The following is a 16,870-nucleotide window of genomic DNA, read 5'->3' on the forward strand; positions in this document are numbered from 1 at the left end:
TAATTATAGAATATAATCAAGTAAAAAAAAAAATAATAAGTAAACAAATTTTAAATTATGTATGTATGTATGTGATTATATCTAACAAAGTTTTCACGTTAAATGTTTTCATAAAAAAAATTAATAACATTAAAAAAAATGAAAAAAAAACAACAATACCTACATAAGTTTGCATAACTGAAATACATTAATCCTAAAAAAAAAATTAAATTTATCCAAACAAAAAATACTCACGGTTCCAGAAGAACAAAAATTCATAACCAAACGTGTGAAACTTGTCTTCTTTTGTTGTTATACAAGTTTTATTTTTTTAGTTTTCTTTAATTTAACACATTTGTTTGTTACAATATTGTATGTGTGTGTGTACTATTTTTGTAAATAAAAAAAAAAAAACAATAACTTATAGCAATTTAATTATGATTAGTTTAAACAATTAGATAATAGAATTTTTGAAAAAAAAAAAAAATAATAAATTAAATTATTTAAAGCTACAAATTAAACAATTTATTAAATACATAAAACTATTCATCTATTGACGATGTATATTAAGCAAAATAAAAAAAAAAAAAAAAATAAGATGATAAAACAGAACGAGAGATTTGAAACGAACGAAACGAGAAGTCGAAAAACTATATTATAATAAAATAATTATTATTATATTGACACTGTGTAATAACTTCATTAATTAATGCTCGTTTGGTTTTAATTTTTCGTTTTTTTTTTTTTGGTTTGATTTGTTTCTTAATGTTTTTTTGATCAAAGTTTTATTAAAAATAGAAATAAATAAGAAAAATAAATAAATAAATATATATAAAAATAAAATACTAACTTTATTTCGAAAATGTGCTACATTTTTTCTTATATGATTAAAGTGTTGAATTTGTATATTTACTTAGGCACTGGGCACGCCTTAAGCTGGCGTACAAAGTGCAAAAGTGCAATATTCCTTTTCAGAATTTTTTTTTCACTGGATTCACAAATGCTTGGAGCTCCAGTAAGCAGTAATCGAAAGAATGATTCAATTTGGGTTATTGGTGTGCCTTATGCCGACTTTTTACGAGTCGATTTTAGCTGCGCAATAATGTCGCACGGCTGAAGTCGACTTGGATTCTTCTATGCGGATAGCGACTTAGTCACCTGAGGCTTACATTCATAACAGTCGACTTACACCAATAAGCTTCGGCGCACTGTAAAAATCTACTCCTGAAAAGTCGGCATTATAAAGCAGGCCAAAGTTGATAATATTTCATGATGAAAAAAAGTTTTAAAATTATTTTTCTTAGTTTTGAGTGTAAAAATTGAATCGTTTATTTTCAAAACATGATAAGTCCACTTTTTTTCAAAATTCGTTTTTTTAACTGAATATGTTCTTGGGGGATAACCACACCTGCCTTCAAAATATGAAGCATCTAATCAGTCTATATTCGATTTTACAGCTACGCGAAAAAAATTTTTTACTGTCAAAACATGTTTAAAGTCCCGGACTTATCATCTTTTGAAAATAAACAGCAACTTTTTTATGAGTAATTGACTACACATAAAGAAGCTGACTCTATTGACTCAAATTCTTAAGTTGAAAGCGCCTTTCAAGTAAAATAACTACTCGAAACATTATATTCTATTCCCAAATGCAATTGTTTGATAGACTGCGGCTTTAAAAAAAATTGTATATTCATTTTAAAACTAATTTCACATTCGTTTATTTTCAAAGTATGATAAGTCCAAAATCGTTTTTATTTTTTATCTTTTGAACTATCGGTCCAAAAAGTAAATACCAAACGATATTCTGTAGCTAGGTAAAAGTTCTACAAAATATATTTTTTATACATTTAGCTACACTTAAAAAAAGAAAATAGAACGTTTTTTTCTTCTCCTGAAAAATTTGAAATCATGGACTTATCATGTTTTGAAAATAAATGATTCAATTAGGAAAAGGGCTTCCAAAAGGTTTTCCTTTAATTACACCGGCACACAAAAAAAAAGTGTCATGTATCAGGAACAAGACCTATCATTGTATATGTGTGGATCAGAATCAAAACCCATTTTATCCACTTTTTTTAAATTCGAGTAAATCGAGAAAAACTTGTATCTCGTAAACGAAACATTTTTTAGTACTTTTTTAAATGCAGGATTGATTCAATTAGGATTCCCCACAGTTTAAGTCCAGAAATCGTGATCTGAGGGTTTTAGTTTTAGAGTTATACCCAAAACAAATATGGATAGAATGGATTTTGAAAATCACCTCTGAATTTCAGACCAAAATAAGAAAATATGGCATTCAAAAAAACTCAATTAAAAACGAGAAAACTTTATTTCCTTTTTTTTTAACTACGCCTACTTTCTTGAACAAATAAATTCAAACCTAAATGCCGAATTTTTTTTTTTTCAAAAATCCGTATAAATTTTCGGATATTCCCATCTAATCTCATCCCATGGATAAAATGGTTTTTGAATATCAAATTTATTTTAGAAATAATATTTTGAATGGATATAATGGATTTTGATGCCAATAAAATTGTTTGGATATAATGGGTTTTGAAACAAAAACTCAAGTGGATAAAATGGGTTTTGAAATTAACCTCTAACTTTGTGGTCTGATTTCTACGCCAAAAAATGTAGTTAGAGACTCAAACTTGGGCGCAACGTATGTATTTGAATAATAGAAACAAAACCTCATACCTAAGTCATTTTTTTTGAAAAGTGGATATAATGGGTTTTGATTCTGATCCACACATATGTTTTTGGACCAGCTGAATCGGAATTTCAAGTCCATTTGGCCCTTATCGCGATATCTCCATTCGTTTAAAAAATCCTAGTTTTACAACCAAAAAAATCAAAACGGGCCACTGTGCGGCGCTACAATCCATTGTGTCTCTTTACACATATCTCAAACTCAACTCAACCAAATTCTCAAAACGGTGCAATGTTTCAAAAGTGCAAGTAAAATAATAAAAACTAGAAACTTAAAAAAACTCCAAAAATTCTATTTATGTAGATTTTGTTTTTTATTATTAAAATATCTTTTAGCAAATGTTTCACCAACTATTAAAGGAAACACCAAACTAGCTTCGGCATACACTTTCACCGGACTAGCATCTTTTTTTATTTTACCCCAAGATATTGCCTCATCCGGCCTAGCACCACTATCGCTACCATCGAATTCCGAAGCTGTATTAATAAATACCGAGAAATCAGCACCATTTCGCATAAGATTGGCATTGCAAATGTGATGTTTTATTACTCCACCACCAACAATTATCATTCCAGAGTTTACAGCCTTAACTGCCATTGTATTTAGTCGACGCAAATCCGATACAATATCAACAACTAAACCAGGATTACGAAATGAATGGAAATACATCATATCACCAAGACTGCCATCGGTCAGAGCTGGACTAAAAACTGGGATTTTGTTCTTAGCCGCCCAGTAGTAAATAGAAGAAGGATCATCTATTCTCTCACCGAGTCGTTCAATTATCTTTGATGGTGACCAGAGGATATTTTTTTCTTTCTGTTCTTCGAGCATTTCTGTAAGGAGAGGCATCAGCCAATCTTCAAATTTACAATAGTTGTCATTGGGCACTAAGAGATTGCCAATTCGATTGATTCCTTTGTCGCGTAATTCTTTTCCCGGAAGTTCAAAGGATCCTGAATATTATGATCAAATTGAGTGTTATAGTTTTAAAGAAATTTAACCCAGGAAAAATAGACAAAAAAAAGCCAAAGAAAGGAAAAAATCTATTTTTGGTATACATATTGGTATTGAGGTGGTTTACAATCTGTGAAAAGTCCTCCGTCCGCTTGACCCGTTCTAGTGGTTCAAAGGTCACAAAACTAGGGCTTTTCGTTTATATCTCAAAAACAGTAGGATTTAGAAACAAAAATTGTTCTACAAACTTTTGTAGAACATGCGAAAAAACACAACTAGTGGCCACACGCTTTTTATTTTGGGTTTATAGGTTTAACAACCTATACTCTTCGCATCCGAAAATCTGCTTTGTTACCTAACCCAAGCGCCAATCGCTTTCATCTTTTGTAAATTGTGTACCTTTATTCATGACGCACAGTGTATGTTTATTAGGGTGGTCCAAAAAAATATTTTTTATCGATTTTTCTGCGGGCCACCCACTAAATTTGTTCCAGTTATCTATTACATTAACGTAAAATTTCATGGTGCTAACTTCAGCACAAGAGGGTGCTGATAACAGTTCAATGTTTAAGTTTTGTACCTAATCTTGATTTTTTTTTCAGTTTTTTACTTGCGATATAGGTACTATAGGGCAAGTTTAGGATTCGTAAAAAAAATCGAACTCGAGATAACAATTTTACATGACATTACGATGATGGAGAATGCCAAAAAAGTGGGTCCGGCAAATCTGTCTGTCTGTCTGTCTGTCTGTCTGTGTGTGTGTCTGTCTCTATCTGGAGCTGCAGCCTAAACGAGTGAAGTGATTTTCTTCAAACTTGGTAGTTAGCAGTTTTTGGTGATTCCCTAGAGGGGAAATTGAAATTTTTTTTAATGACCAAAACTAACGGTACCTGCCATATAACGGAAATAGAAAAGTTAATTTTTTTCAAAAACGGCTCTAACGATTTTGATTAAAATTTTTGTGTGTAGTACTACACATAAGAGCCAACTTTTTAAATAAAAAAAATATTTTTTGTACCGTTATTAACGGTACCTGTCATAGAACGGGTTTTTTCATTTCTGAATATCTCGTACAACATTAACCCGATTTAAATGAAAATTTTTATACAAACGTGTGTAAGTAAAGATAATATTAAAAATTTAGAAAATTTTCAAAAAACGCATTTTTGGATTTTTAAAAAATATTTCAAAATTTTTTTTTGAAAAATCAATTTTTTGAAAACGGATCAATGAAAAATTTTGAAATTTAGTTTTTATGTGTAAATTAATTATTTCTTCAAAATGGCATACCAACTTTTTTTTTGAAAAATGTTAAAAAATTTTTATACATAAAAAATTATTTTTTTAAAAAACGGCTCCTACAATTTTCGAAATTTTTTTTCTAAAAATACCTTTTTATACAAGAAATAAAATGGCATATTTGTTTTTTGTTTTAAGATAATTTAAAACGGAGTTTAATTAATTATAAAAACAGATTTAATTTTTTTATACTACTTATAAAATTTCTTCAAAATATCAAATTTTAAATTTCTTGAATAAAAAGCTTTAACATTATAGTTACTTTAAGCATAAGAGCAAGTACGTGCGACCCCAGTCGTGCAATTTATTTTTTTTTGAAAAGTGAATATAATGTATTATTGCTATTTTACTTGTCTTTATAAAACATACATATAAATTATTTTTTTTGAAAAATATCCGAGCAATAATTAATAATAATCATTTATGAGCAAAAAGTGCAGATAAAAAGTCCTCAACAAACAGCCGTGTGTTCTGTTGCTGAAATTTACCTGGAAGTTGCAGAATTCAGAATAGGTACTTAAAAAAAAATACAATTTTATTTTTTTACTTTAAAACTCTCAAAAGGTTTCGAAGAACTTCTCAATGTTTTTAATACTGCGGTCTCAAATTTAAATTCTTTTTCCATAACTAACAGTATGGTAAATAACTCCACTTCAACTGATGATTTAGTTCCTGACCTTCCTCAAAATTTAATTTCTTCTCACGATGATGATATTCTTGCTCAGTCTGGTTCCGGTATAAACAAAGCTCATGTACGTACCCAAAAAATTAACAAAAAAAGAAGGAGAGACAATTCATCGAATGTGAAAAATTCTGGTCCATCTCCAAAACGCACAAATCTCAACACAAATCCTCATCCTATTGCTGTATTACCTAATCCTACTCAACCAGTAGCCTCGACAACCACCGTTGCTAGTACTAATATAATTAAGGCTGTTTCGAAACCAAGATCGATTTTCGTTTCACGGTTAGACCCTAATACATCTCCTGATGATATAATTTCCCATTTAGTTTCTTGTAAAACCATTCCTTCAACAACATCTATTAAGTGCACAAAAATAAGTAAGCCCAATAGTTTTATTTCATCATTTAAAATTGTAACAAACCCAACTTATTTTGATTCCATTTGCAACACTCATAATTGGCCCCTAGAAACCTTAGTTAAAGAGTTCTCTATCACAAAAAAACACCCTGTATCTAAAATACCTTCGACAAAAAACTCAGCAGGATTGCCCTCTTTTACCAAAACGTAAGGGGGTTACGAAGCAAAGCCGCTGACATTTTCATGAATTCACAAACATTTCCACATGATATATTTATTTTAACAGAAACTTGGTTAAATGCTAGCTTTTTAGACACGGAACTATTTTGTCAAGAGTTCTTAGTTTACAGAAAAGATCGCCACGCCGGAAATGCAAAGGAACTCGGAGGTGGTGTCTTAGTAGCGGTTCGAAATAAATTTGTTTCTTCTTCCATATCATTCCCGTTTAAGCTCTCAATTGACTTAATCTGCGTTAAAATTTCTTCAATGACTAAATCAATTTATATTCTAAATGTATATATTCCTCCAAAAAGTACATCATGCTCTTATACAGAGCTTTCGATGGCTTTAGATTACGTACTTGACTTGTCTTGCTCCAATAGCAACATATTACTTTTAGGAGACTTCAATTTACCTCACATTGATTGGGTCCCTTCCGATGATGAAACATATCAAGAAGCTTCACTAACATCTTCACAAAATGAGCTTGCTTTATTAGACAAAATTTTGTATACTGACTTACAGCAGATAAGCTGTATTAAAAACTATAAAAATCGAATTCTCGATTTAGTATTTTCCTCTGACGCTATTAGTACTCTTGTTCTAGAGTCTAGAACTGGTATCACTAATATAGACGGTTACCATCCACCTTTGGATATCTTCTTTGAATGGAGCAATCATATTACTGAAAACAGTAACGATTTTGATTGCTCTTATACTCTTGATTTTAAAAAAGCAAATTTTGAGTTGCTTTCTGAAAACATATCTAGTTCAGGGATAGAAAATATACTTACATTATCTAATATTGATGAAGCAGTTACAAATTTTTATAACATCCTTAACAGCTGCCTTGTAAATTCCATTTCCATGAAAAAATCAAATAATAATAATAATAATTTTAGTCACCCTTGGTACACAAAAGACCTAAAAATACTAAGAAATAAACGAAATAAAGCATGGAAACTTTTTTTAAGAACCCTTTCCCCAGTTGATCACGCTTCTTACGTTGAACTATTCGAAGAATTCAAAACTCATTCAAAAAATTTGTACACCGACTACATAATTGAGAAAGGAAATTCCCTAAGAAAAGATCCAAAGTCATTTTGGAACCTTGTTAACTCAAAGAAAAACTCAGATGGATATCCGGCAAACTTCATTCATGACGATATTACATTACATCAAACATTTGACATTTGCAATGCTTTCGCCAATAACTTTCGTAATTCATTTGTTAATGAGACTGTTGATGTTGATGAAATCTATTTCAAAAATTTACATTCATATTCCGAAACGAGTTGTACGAACATCCCTGTACTGCAAAGTACTGTGTTAGACCTTCTTTCATCCTTAAATGATGATTGTTCTGCTGGCCCAGATGGTGTGCCACCAATAGTATTAAAAAACTGTAGAAACTCCCTAGTTCAGCCTCTAACATTTTTATTCAAACTTTCCATCAAGTCAGGAAAATTTCCCTCCATCTGGAAAAAGTCATTCCTCACTCCTGTTTTCAAGAAGGGTGATAAGACAGATATAAAGAATTATAGGCTGTAGGGAATCTCGAAATATTGCGATACCTTAAAAATTATCAAGATCCTTATACATGACCTTTATGCGTCGATAAGGTAGTGCTGTATGAGATATGATTATAAGAATCATCATCGAGAAATTTCCCATATAAAATTCTCTTAAAGAGATCTCTTTAAAATTTAAGAGTTTCCGTGTTCGCATCTGTCAATGAATCACGAGTTCACGTACCTACACTACCTAATCAAGCTTCCACGTCACAAAAGAATATCAATGTATGGGGTAATGGAAGACTTCCGGTACCTTATATCTTGTAGGATTTTGATCAAAAAAATCTAAAATTCTCACACTTATTTTTCAAGAAATTGAAACTTAATTTTTGATACCAAAAATATAATTCTTTGGTCAAAAACCTACAAAATATTAGATGTGCCCGGAAGAACACCTTCATGAAGCGTGTGGAACCTAAGTCCACAAAATTTTGCTATAAAAGCTGAGCCCGAATTCGGACTCGCTCTCTTTGAAATAAATCATCTAGTCGACTGAACAGGAACACTCTTTAAATACAGCCGCGATCGCTCCGGCGAAAGAAAAAAAAGTCTATTTAAATCGCGTGCTACTATAAAGTTTTAAAAGAAAGAAAAATAAAAAAAAAAAAAAAATAAAGTTCAGTTTAAGCCATCTAAAAAGCTATATAATCGTTTGAGCAAAAACTATTTTAAAGGCTGCGTTTAAAACAAAAAAAATACGTGCAAAAATTCGCCAAGTGCACAAGATAAAAAGTATTTGTTTCAACGCGAGCTCATAATTAAAATAACGCCAAACATAAAACTCATTCAATAGAAAACGAAAAAAAAAATAGCAATAAAACGCAAAAAATTCCATTCGCTAAGTGATGTGACATTTGTTATTTACCGTAGAAAACCAAAAATTCTATAAAAAGAGAAATAAAAACCTTAAAAATTGATCTACCAATACCCTATCTATGTCGAGTTGTTAAAATCGAATATTAAAAAAACTATATGTATGTGAAAGTAATATAGTACAAACAAAAGCAAAGTGTTACTCGATAAATTTCGATAGTGACGTCACATCTCCCTTTCATTCGTCTCCAAAATAAAAAGTCATTTTACCCAATTGTCTGACTCTGGTGTTAAAAACTTAAGGTTTAGATCGCTCTAATAAAAGAAAAAAAAAAAAAAAAACAAGAAAAAAAACCATGTGCTTAAAATCAGCCCCCCTCCAAAAGATAGTAATCGATGTCTATGATGGGATCCTTTCTTTCATTGCAAAAGAAAAAAAAAATAACATCTTTCGATAACCCTACCATCTTGTGATTCATCTGATGCATTTTCTTTTTTTTATGTTAAATTTAGTATATATTTTTTAGTGTTATTTTAGTTTGTAATATTTTTAGTGTTAAGTTCTTTTTTTTGTTTTAAAAATTTGAGTCAAAAAATGATATCAAAAGTAGAAAGTGAAATGAAATGCCCCTATCAAAATTACCCCTAGTTCGATCAAACAGTAATACAAGTTCGTTCAAGATATCGCCGGATTTTTTTTGGTTTATTTATTTATACAGGTACAATAAAAGGATTACCTGCCAAGAATGCTGTGCGCACATCATATTGGATTTATAACAACGTAATTTTTCTAAGTCGATTTTGGTAAGTTTGATAAGCTAAAATATATTTTGAACGAAATTTATTATCTATAACGAACGGACATGCAGGTAAAATAAAATCTAGATAAAAGAAAAAAAAAAAAAAAAAAAAAAACAAATTTTGAGATACATACAAAAAAAAAGAATTGTATAAATATTCATGCATTTCATTTTCATTCTAATTAAAGCTAATATAAATTTTGATTATCATTTTGATAAATTTGAAATATAATGAAAAATACCTAACTACAATATCAAAATATCTATCTACAATTTAATTACATATATATGCTTAAAATTCAAAAATACATTATCTATTTACAATTTGAAAGAAATAATAATTTGAATTTTGATATAAAATTTTATATATTCATCCCACTGTGAATTTGAATAAAAGCTAGCGCGCAGAAATAATTCAAATCTGTGTAACATATAATACAGTCATCTCTTTCGCTTTAATAAAAAATTTATTTTGTTAGATATAATATTAATTGATGACGTACTATTTTGGCGCTCTTTAACTCCAATTCAGACCAATTTTGTTTTTTGCTTTAAATCATTTAATAACTTAGGCCCATTTGCTCATACGGATCATAAATTTAGATCTTAGCTAGGTCAAACATAGCACTTCTGTTTTACTTAGTTTATTCCAAGTTGCTAAAAAATATTTATGTTAATCCTAGCAATGATTTACTTTCATGCGAGAAATCGCTGAGAGCTTCAAATCAAATTGTCAAATCGACACAAACGTCAGTTAATTTAAATTGTTTTTGAACAATTTACGGAAAATAATTCAAGAAATTTTGTTATTCTGTCTATGTTTATTGAAGAAAAAATGAATATTAGTGAAAGCGGTAAAATAAATGGTGTTTAATTCAATAAAAAACAAATTATTAATTTGAAAGAATTATTGTTGTGTATGTATTTGTGTGTCATTGTGTTTGTTTGTATTGTGTGTGAAAATGTTGACAGCAAAATGTTAAGAAATGTATACGAATTTGTGCGGCAAATTGTACCATCTGCTACTAGTTAACACGTATAAAGTAAGTTAACCGTTCTTAAACTTATAATTATTGTTCACTTTACACCCAAAATCATTTTTAAGGGGTGTTTTTTTCTTTTCTTCGCAGTTAAAATTGCTTAAGAAGAACATAGATCTACTATTTCCTCATCCTAAATAATGTTAAACTTAGTCAGATTTAGGGGTTACTTTTAAGTTCGTGCAAACCGGTATGTGAAACTTAGGCCTTTATGATTTACTTAAATATTTAAGACTCGTTTCAGCAAATGGGCCTTAATATTTTTTATGAAGATATTTTTTTTTTATTTTGTTGAATTTCATATGTAATTTTTTTTTATATTTTTTTGAATTATTTTTAGTTTATAAGTATTTTTTTTTTGATTTAATAAAGATATACATACCTATATTTCTTATGTATAAATTTAAGTATAAAACATCTAGTTCTTATTTCACATTGGTTTAAAGGTTGTTTTGATTCATGCTTATGAATTTCGCTCTTGATATCAAGTTTCTTTGAAATGAATTTTTGGGCTTAAGAGATTTTTCGGTGGATGTGTTGATGCAAATTTAAGATGACAGACAGCGATGGTATAAGGAATTTTTTTTTTTGGAATATGAATTCTTTTGTGGTATTTTATTGTTTATACCGAAAGTAAGTATGAAAGATATTGAAGATATTTTTGAGGATTTGAAGTTTAATTTTGCTGTAGAGGTATGTAATTACGAATAATGGTTTAGTTCTTTCGATAATATTTTCGAATTAGGGGTTATCACTAAATTCGAGGACGTGATAGCCATGGATGTGCCTAAGCCTTAAGGTGAAAGTACGTGGGTGGGTATTCCTCCTAGAGCAACAACACCTAAGCTCTCCATCACTCATAAAATCGGAACTCAAAACTCGTAAACTATTGGAACAATTAAAGGCTTCGCTCTTTTTTTAAAATTTTATAGGCATGAAAATGCGTGACGACCGTCTAGACCTACAACAGCAAAGACCCCCCCTCCGACGAGCTACTCCGTGCGAAAGCAAGCATGCCTGGCGGTTGTGGTCCAGACACCCTTTCTTCGTGCTACCAGGATGGACCAAATGGCCCTGTAAGCATTATGTCCTACTGATGGGTTTCCACGGCGGAAGGTTGGTAGGAGATTTCTATTAGATGTAAGGGTTAGATTTCACTGCATTGTGAAATTCATAGTTTTGTTCAGTTTTGAGGTTATATTCTCAGGTCAACCTATAGATAGAAGTCTCCCACATCATATAACATCTTTAAGTTCGTTACAAGGCCTATCTCGAAACTATCCTGCATTCCAAAGGTTTTTGAGCAAGTTGTTTGTGATAGTCTAGCATTTTATAGTAAAAATCTGATAAGTGAAAAGCAGCATGGCTTTGTAAGAAAAAGATCTACTACAACTAATCTTCTTAGCTTCTTAAATAAATGTTCAAATGCATTAGAAAAAGGTAATGAAGTTGACTGCGTTTACACTGACTTTTCAAAGGCATTTGATCAACTTAGTCATAAAATAATAATCTTCAAATTAAAAGCTTTTGGTTTTCCACGTATTTTTATTGCCTGGGTGGAATCTTATCTTAACCAAAGATCCTATCAGGTCAAATTTAGAAACTGTCTTTCAGATCTTTTTATAGCCAACTCTGGCGTCCCTCAGGGAAGTCACCTAGGCCCATTTTTATTCATTTTAGCTATAAACGACGTAATCTCGTGCATAACTTCAAGTGATATTTTCATATTTGCTGATGATATGAAGATTTTTAAAGAAATTAAGTCTGACAATGACCGTATCCTTCTACAAAGCGATATTAACAGTTTTAATGTTTGGTGTGGTAAAAATGGCCTTTCACTTAACCCAGCTAAATGCCAAACAATTACATTCTCGAGAAAACGAGTCATTAATATTTTTGATTACTACATCTTGCAACATAAGCTATGTAGAGTATTTAGCTTCAAAGACTTGGGTGTCCAATTTAGTTCAAATTTAGGATTTACTGAACACATCAATTTTATAGTAAATAAAGCGAGCTCAATGCTTGGTTTTATTAAACGTTGGGCAAAGGAATTTGATGATCCATTTGTTACTCTATCTTTGTACAACTGCTACGTTCGACCCCATCTTGAGTACGCTTCTCAAGTATGGAGTCCTTTTTATGAAGTTCATAAAAACCGAATCGAATCTATTCAACACAATTTTGTACGCTTCGCTCTAAAAGGTCTTCCTTGGACCGACCCTTTCAACTTGCCACCTTATGAACATCGCATTCAACTTCTTCAGATACAAACTTTAGCACAGAGACGTGTAAATAATGATTTAATCTTTCTTCATCAGCTTATTAATTCCCAAATTGACGCCCCTGATATATTAGCTTGTATTGGTATAAATTATCCGGGTGGATCTCACCTCCTACGAAGATTTGAACCTTTGCATATCGACTTTCATAGAACAAACTATGGTATTAATGAGCCTCTTAGTCGCATGAGTAAACTTTTTAACTTGAACCATTCATCCTTAGACTTTAATTTGACGAAAATGGGTTTAAAAACATTGTTTCGAACCAGTGCTCCACAATCGTGACTGTTAATCAATGTTTTAAATAAATGTTGGATTTTTTGTACTTATAATTTTATAACTTGTAAATTTGTTTGTAATTATTTTGTTTTTATATTGTGCATGTGGGAGGTTGTATTTTTTGTCTACTAACCACTAACATGCACTTATGATGAGCCTCTGATTGTAGTTAAAAGCTTGTTCTAAGCTTACTACATCAAAGAATCTGAAGTGAAAACTTTATGAGGCTTTAACAGTATGATACCTATAGGATGTGGAACGAAACTAGGGAGTGGTCCGACCACTTTTTGAAAAATTTTATTTTTCCAATTCAAGCGTGGACCATTTTAATGTATATATAAATTTATACGACCCTTTGATATACCAAACAATGTGGATCAGGTCTTTTGAGGATACTATACAAAAAAAAAAAAACGCATCTAGAACTTAACCTGCGAGGTGATGTGAATGAAAGTTCCAATTAAAAAAAAATTGCATATTTTTGGGGTAGATACGAGCATTTATAGCACGTTGACCATATTTTTAAATTCCAAACAATGAACCAAAACAAAAGATAATCCCAATTCTTAATAACGGTGTTTTTTATTTCTGTCTTTGTCCAAGAGTATTTCCATTGTAACGGGTGTGACAGAATTACTTCATTTTGTGTTCCTGATTTGTGTATGTAAATTAATGTCACGGTCTCTTAACGGGTGTGATGTAAAAAAATCGATTGAAGCTGTTTTGGTGACTCTAAAAGGTATGTTGTAATTTTTTAAGTGACAAATCGTGGATCAATTCAAGGTAACTTGCCAAGAATTACCATTTAGTTAATTAAAAATAATATTACTGTATGTTTTAAATTGTTTAAAACATTATTTAAGAGTAAAAGAATTCTTGGAGACAAGTCAAATTCTAAAATTTTTTAAATGTTTTAAAATTTTTTGTGTTTTTCTATAGAATGTTTGGAACCTTCCATTTACCTAGTTCCTGTGGTCTTCTGACTATTTTCCCATTTTACAATTTTCATCAAGCGTCAGGGTCATCAAGATTAAAATCGCTTTTCTTTTCCATAATGTAGGTACATTAAACTTGCATCATTTCACTACATTTAAGACTTTTCACATTCCGAAAATTAAGGCACGTTGACATTACCATTTTATTTAAAAAATAACTTTACTTTTTTGTTTTTGTTTGAAAAAATCATAAAATACTGAATAAATAATGAACAGCTTTTGAAATAATGAACATTATGTTTTTGAATACAAAATAATTCATAATGAACATGTACTTTAAATAATGAACAGTTTATTATTATAATGATCGGATGGTCACCGTATTATAGGATTTCTAAACGGTAAGTGATGCAAGCTGACTTTGGAGCACAATTTTATGTAAAATCAGCTCAGCTAAAAGTTTGTAATGTCGTTTTATATTTTTTGCTTTTGAGATTTGTGTTTAAAAATCTCAGATTTTCCACTGCAAATAGAATATGAAATCTAGTTTTGTAATTGTGTCCCAAATCTGTGCGTATAAAGAAAATCTTTTTAGAATAAAACAACAACAAATGTTCAGACAAATGTCAAACAGAGGAGTGTGTGTGAAAGTGCGTGTGCTTATGCGTGAATCTTGATAAAAATTCAGATTCAGATTTTTGAATCTCAAGCCGCAAATAGATCATGAAATCTGAGATTTTTCGTTCAGCTGTCAGATTCACAAATCTGATTCTGATGTCGTTTTCCAGAATTATGGGAGTGAATCACTCCTTTTTCGTGCAATTTTGGAATCTGTTCACGAAGAATTTGACAAGTGGAGTGATTTGACGTTTGCTTTGCATGTGTTTGTAATACGAAATAATGAATAAAATAATAACACAATCTTTTAAATTCACTTTTAGTGATTTTTTACAAAACTTTATTGAATTTTTTTTGTAAATAAATATAATTTCCTTCACAAAAAAAGTTAAAACAACCACCCAACAATTTGACAAGCAGTCCATGAAGTCAAATGTAGAAGTATTGGTAATCACTCCGTCACTCCTTCAAAATTTTGGGAGTGAAGAATTCACTCCAAAAATTCAATCCTTTTTCAATTTAGGAATTTGAAATCACTCCTTCTGGAGTGATTATATAGCTAGGAGTGTCACTCCTTGAATTTTGGAAAACGACACTACTGTTTTTGAGATATAAACGGAGAACCAATTTTTGTGACCTTATGACCCACTATAACGGGTCAAGCGGACGGAGGAACTTTCAGGACTTTTCACAGATTGTAAACCACCTCAATACCAACCTGTTTACCAAAAATCAGCATGTTACGAATTGTTTTCTTGAAAAAATCTATTCTTACTGGGATAATTGAGGAAATTACTCACCCATATAAGTTGGAGCTAAACATTTTATAAAATCTTCTTCCACTCCGCCGGCTGTTGTAACAATACAATCGACCATTTTGTGTTCCACAAGGAATCTCAATGTTTCTCGTAACCCCGACGATACTAAATTCGAAGTGAAACCTAGGAAAATTGTACAATTGTGTTTTCTTTTTATAAATTCATCTGATTCATGAATGTCTTCCTGGTCGGCATCTAGTGGCTTTGATCTGCAATCAAGCTTAAAGAAAATAGTGTTTTTAATTGCGATTAATTATTTGTTTAATAAGTTTCTTACCATTTTGTCTATTTCTTTTATAGCCAAACCAAGGTTGGTAGCTTGGAAGCCAGAATTTATATAGGATTGTAAAAGAGCTGAATAATCAACTCCATTATTCCAATTGTAGCCCTGGACAGTTGCTGTTTCTTTTGGGATCTCACAACTGGACTTGAGGACAGCTTCTTTCGCTATAGCTGGTTCACTAGACATAATTATTTTGTTGGGAAAAATCCACAAAATCTTATAATTAATTTGTAAAATGCACTACAACGTGTTTTGAAACTTGAACAAAATCAAAACAATTTTTTGAAGTTTGAGCTAAATGTCATGTTGGATGTCAAATTTCAAAATGGGTGCATTCAATATGTGAGATTATGAACATACTTTCGTTAAATTTAAGGCTTGACCACACCGAAAAGGTATGCGGTAGCGGTGCGATTGGCGGTGAGGGTACTTGTATGAAAAAAATTCCGAACCTGAATATTGATGTTCCAGTTTGGAATTTTGTTCATACAATTACACCCAAAGGGTATGAGGTAGCGGTGAAGGTAATTGTATGAAAGAAATTCCAAACTGAAACTCCAACGTTCATTCATGTGTGGAATATATTTTTCCTACAATTACCCGTACCGCTATACCTTATACCTTTCCGATGCGGTCAATCCATTAAAATCCATCTATGGAAAAATAAATAAAACTGTTAGCATATAGATATAAAAATCAAAACTGCAAACCAAAACCATAGGGGTGTATTCACGATTCGATGCAAATGGTGTAACATGTGTAACATTTTCTTAAACTTAAATAACCAAATATACAGACTACAATTTTTTACACTTTTACACTTTTGCAATAGGTACCCTAAAACCCTATTCCAAAAATAAAATACTATGGTGCAAAATTTGTTTCTTGTAGTTGTAGTAGTAGAAAAATTAAATTAAGCAATTTTATATCTTTTGTTGCACCGGATCGTGAATACCTCTCATATTTTGATTTGAGAGCTCCTATCCTGAAACTTTGGAAGTTTTGTAGTTTCGACTGGCATTTTCTACGTTTTTTTTTAAATTATTTTTTTTCCTCTAAATTGTGGCAGATAAAAAACAAATAGTTGTGTGATATGCTAGCTCGACTCAAATTCTTATGCCAACTTTTCACGATTAGATTTTTGCCGTGCGGCGAAGCTTTCCGACTAGTGTGAACGTAAGCCAAAGGTGACTAAAGTGACAATCCCCATAGAAAAATC

The 16,870-nt window shown here is 30.9% G+C and overlaps 1 protein-coding gene across 1 annotated transcript; it reads right to left on the reverse strand.

Moving 5' to 3' along the window:
* Positions 1-2,981: 2,981 nt before the first annotated feature.
* On the reverse strand, positions 2,982-15,953 carry LOC129909971 (probable deoxyhypusine synthase). Its single transcript, XM_055987160.1, has 3 exons — positions 15,646-15,953; positions 15,351-15,588; positions 2,982-3,648 (listed from the first exon to the last, which is right to left on the reverse strand). The coding sequence occupies exons 1-3, from the start codon at positions 15,835-15,837 to the stop codon at positions 2,984-2,986; spliced, it is 1,095 nt and encodes a 364-aa protein (XP_055843135.1). The 5' UTR covers positions 15,838-15,953; the 3' UTR covers positions 2,982-2,983.
* Between the last annotated feature and the right edge of the window lie 917 nt (positions 15,954-16,870).

Source organism: Episyrphus balteatus, chromosome 2, assembly GCF_945859705.1.
Source record: "Episyrphus balteatus chromosome 2, idEpiBalt1.1, whole genome shotgun sequence".
In the NCBI taxonomy this organism is placed as follows: Eukaryota; Metazoa; Arthropoda; class Insecta; order Diptera; family Syrphidae; genus Episyrphus; species Episyrphus balteatus.

Excerpts from the sequence above, each read along its gene's own strand:
- LOC129909971 (XM_055987160.1), bottom strand. The coding sequence starts at position 15,837 with ATGTCTAGTGAACCAGCTATAGCGAAAGAAGCTGTCCTCAAGTCCAGT. Across the intron at positions 15,589-15,645 it reads TAAAAGAAATAGACAAAATG|CTTGATTGCAGATCAAAGCC; the intron begins GTAAGAAACTTA and ends ATTTTCTTTAAG. Across the intron at positions 3,649-15,350 it reads TTTAGCTCCAACTTATATGG|GATCCTTTGAACTTCCGGGA; the intron begins GTGAGTAATTTC and ends CATAATATTCAG.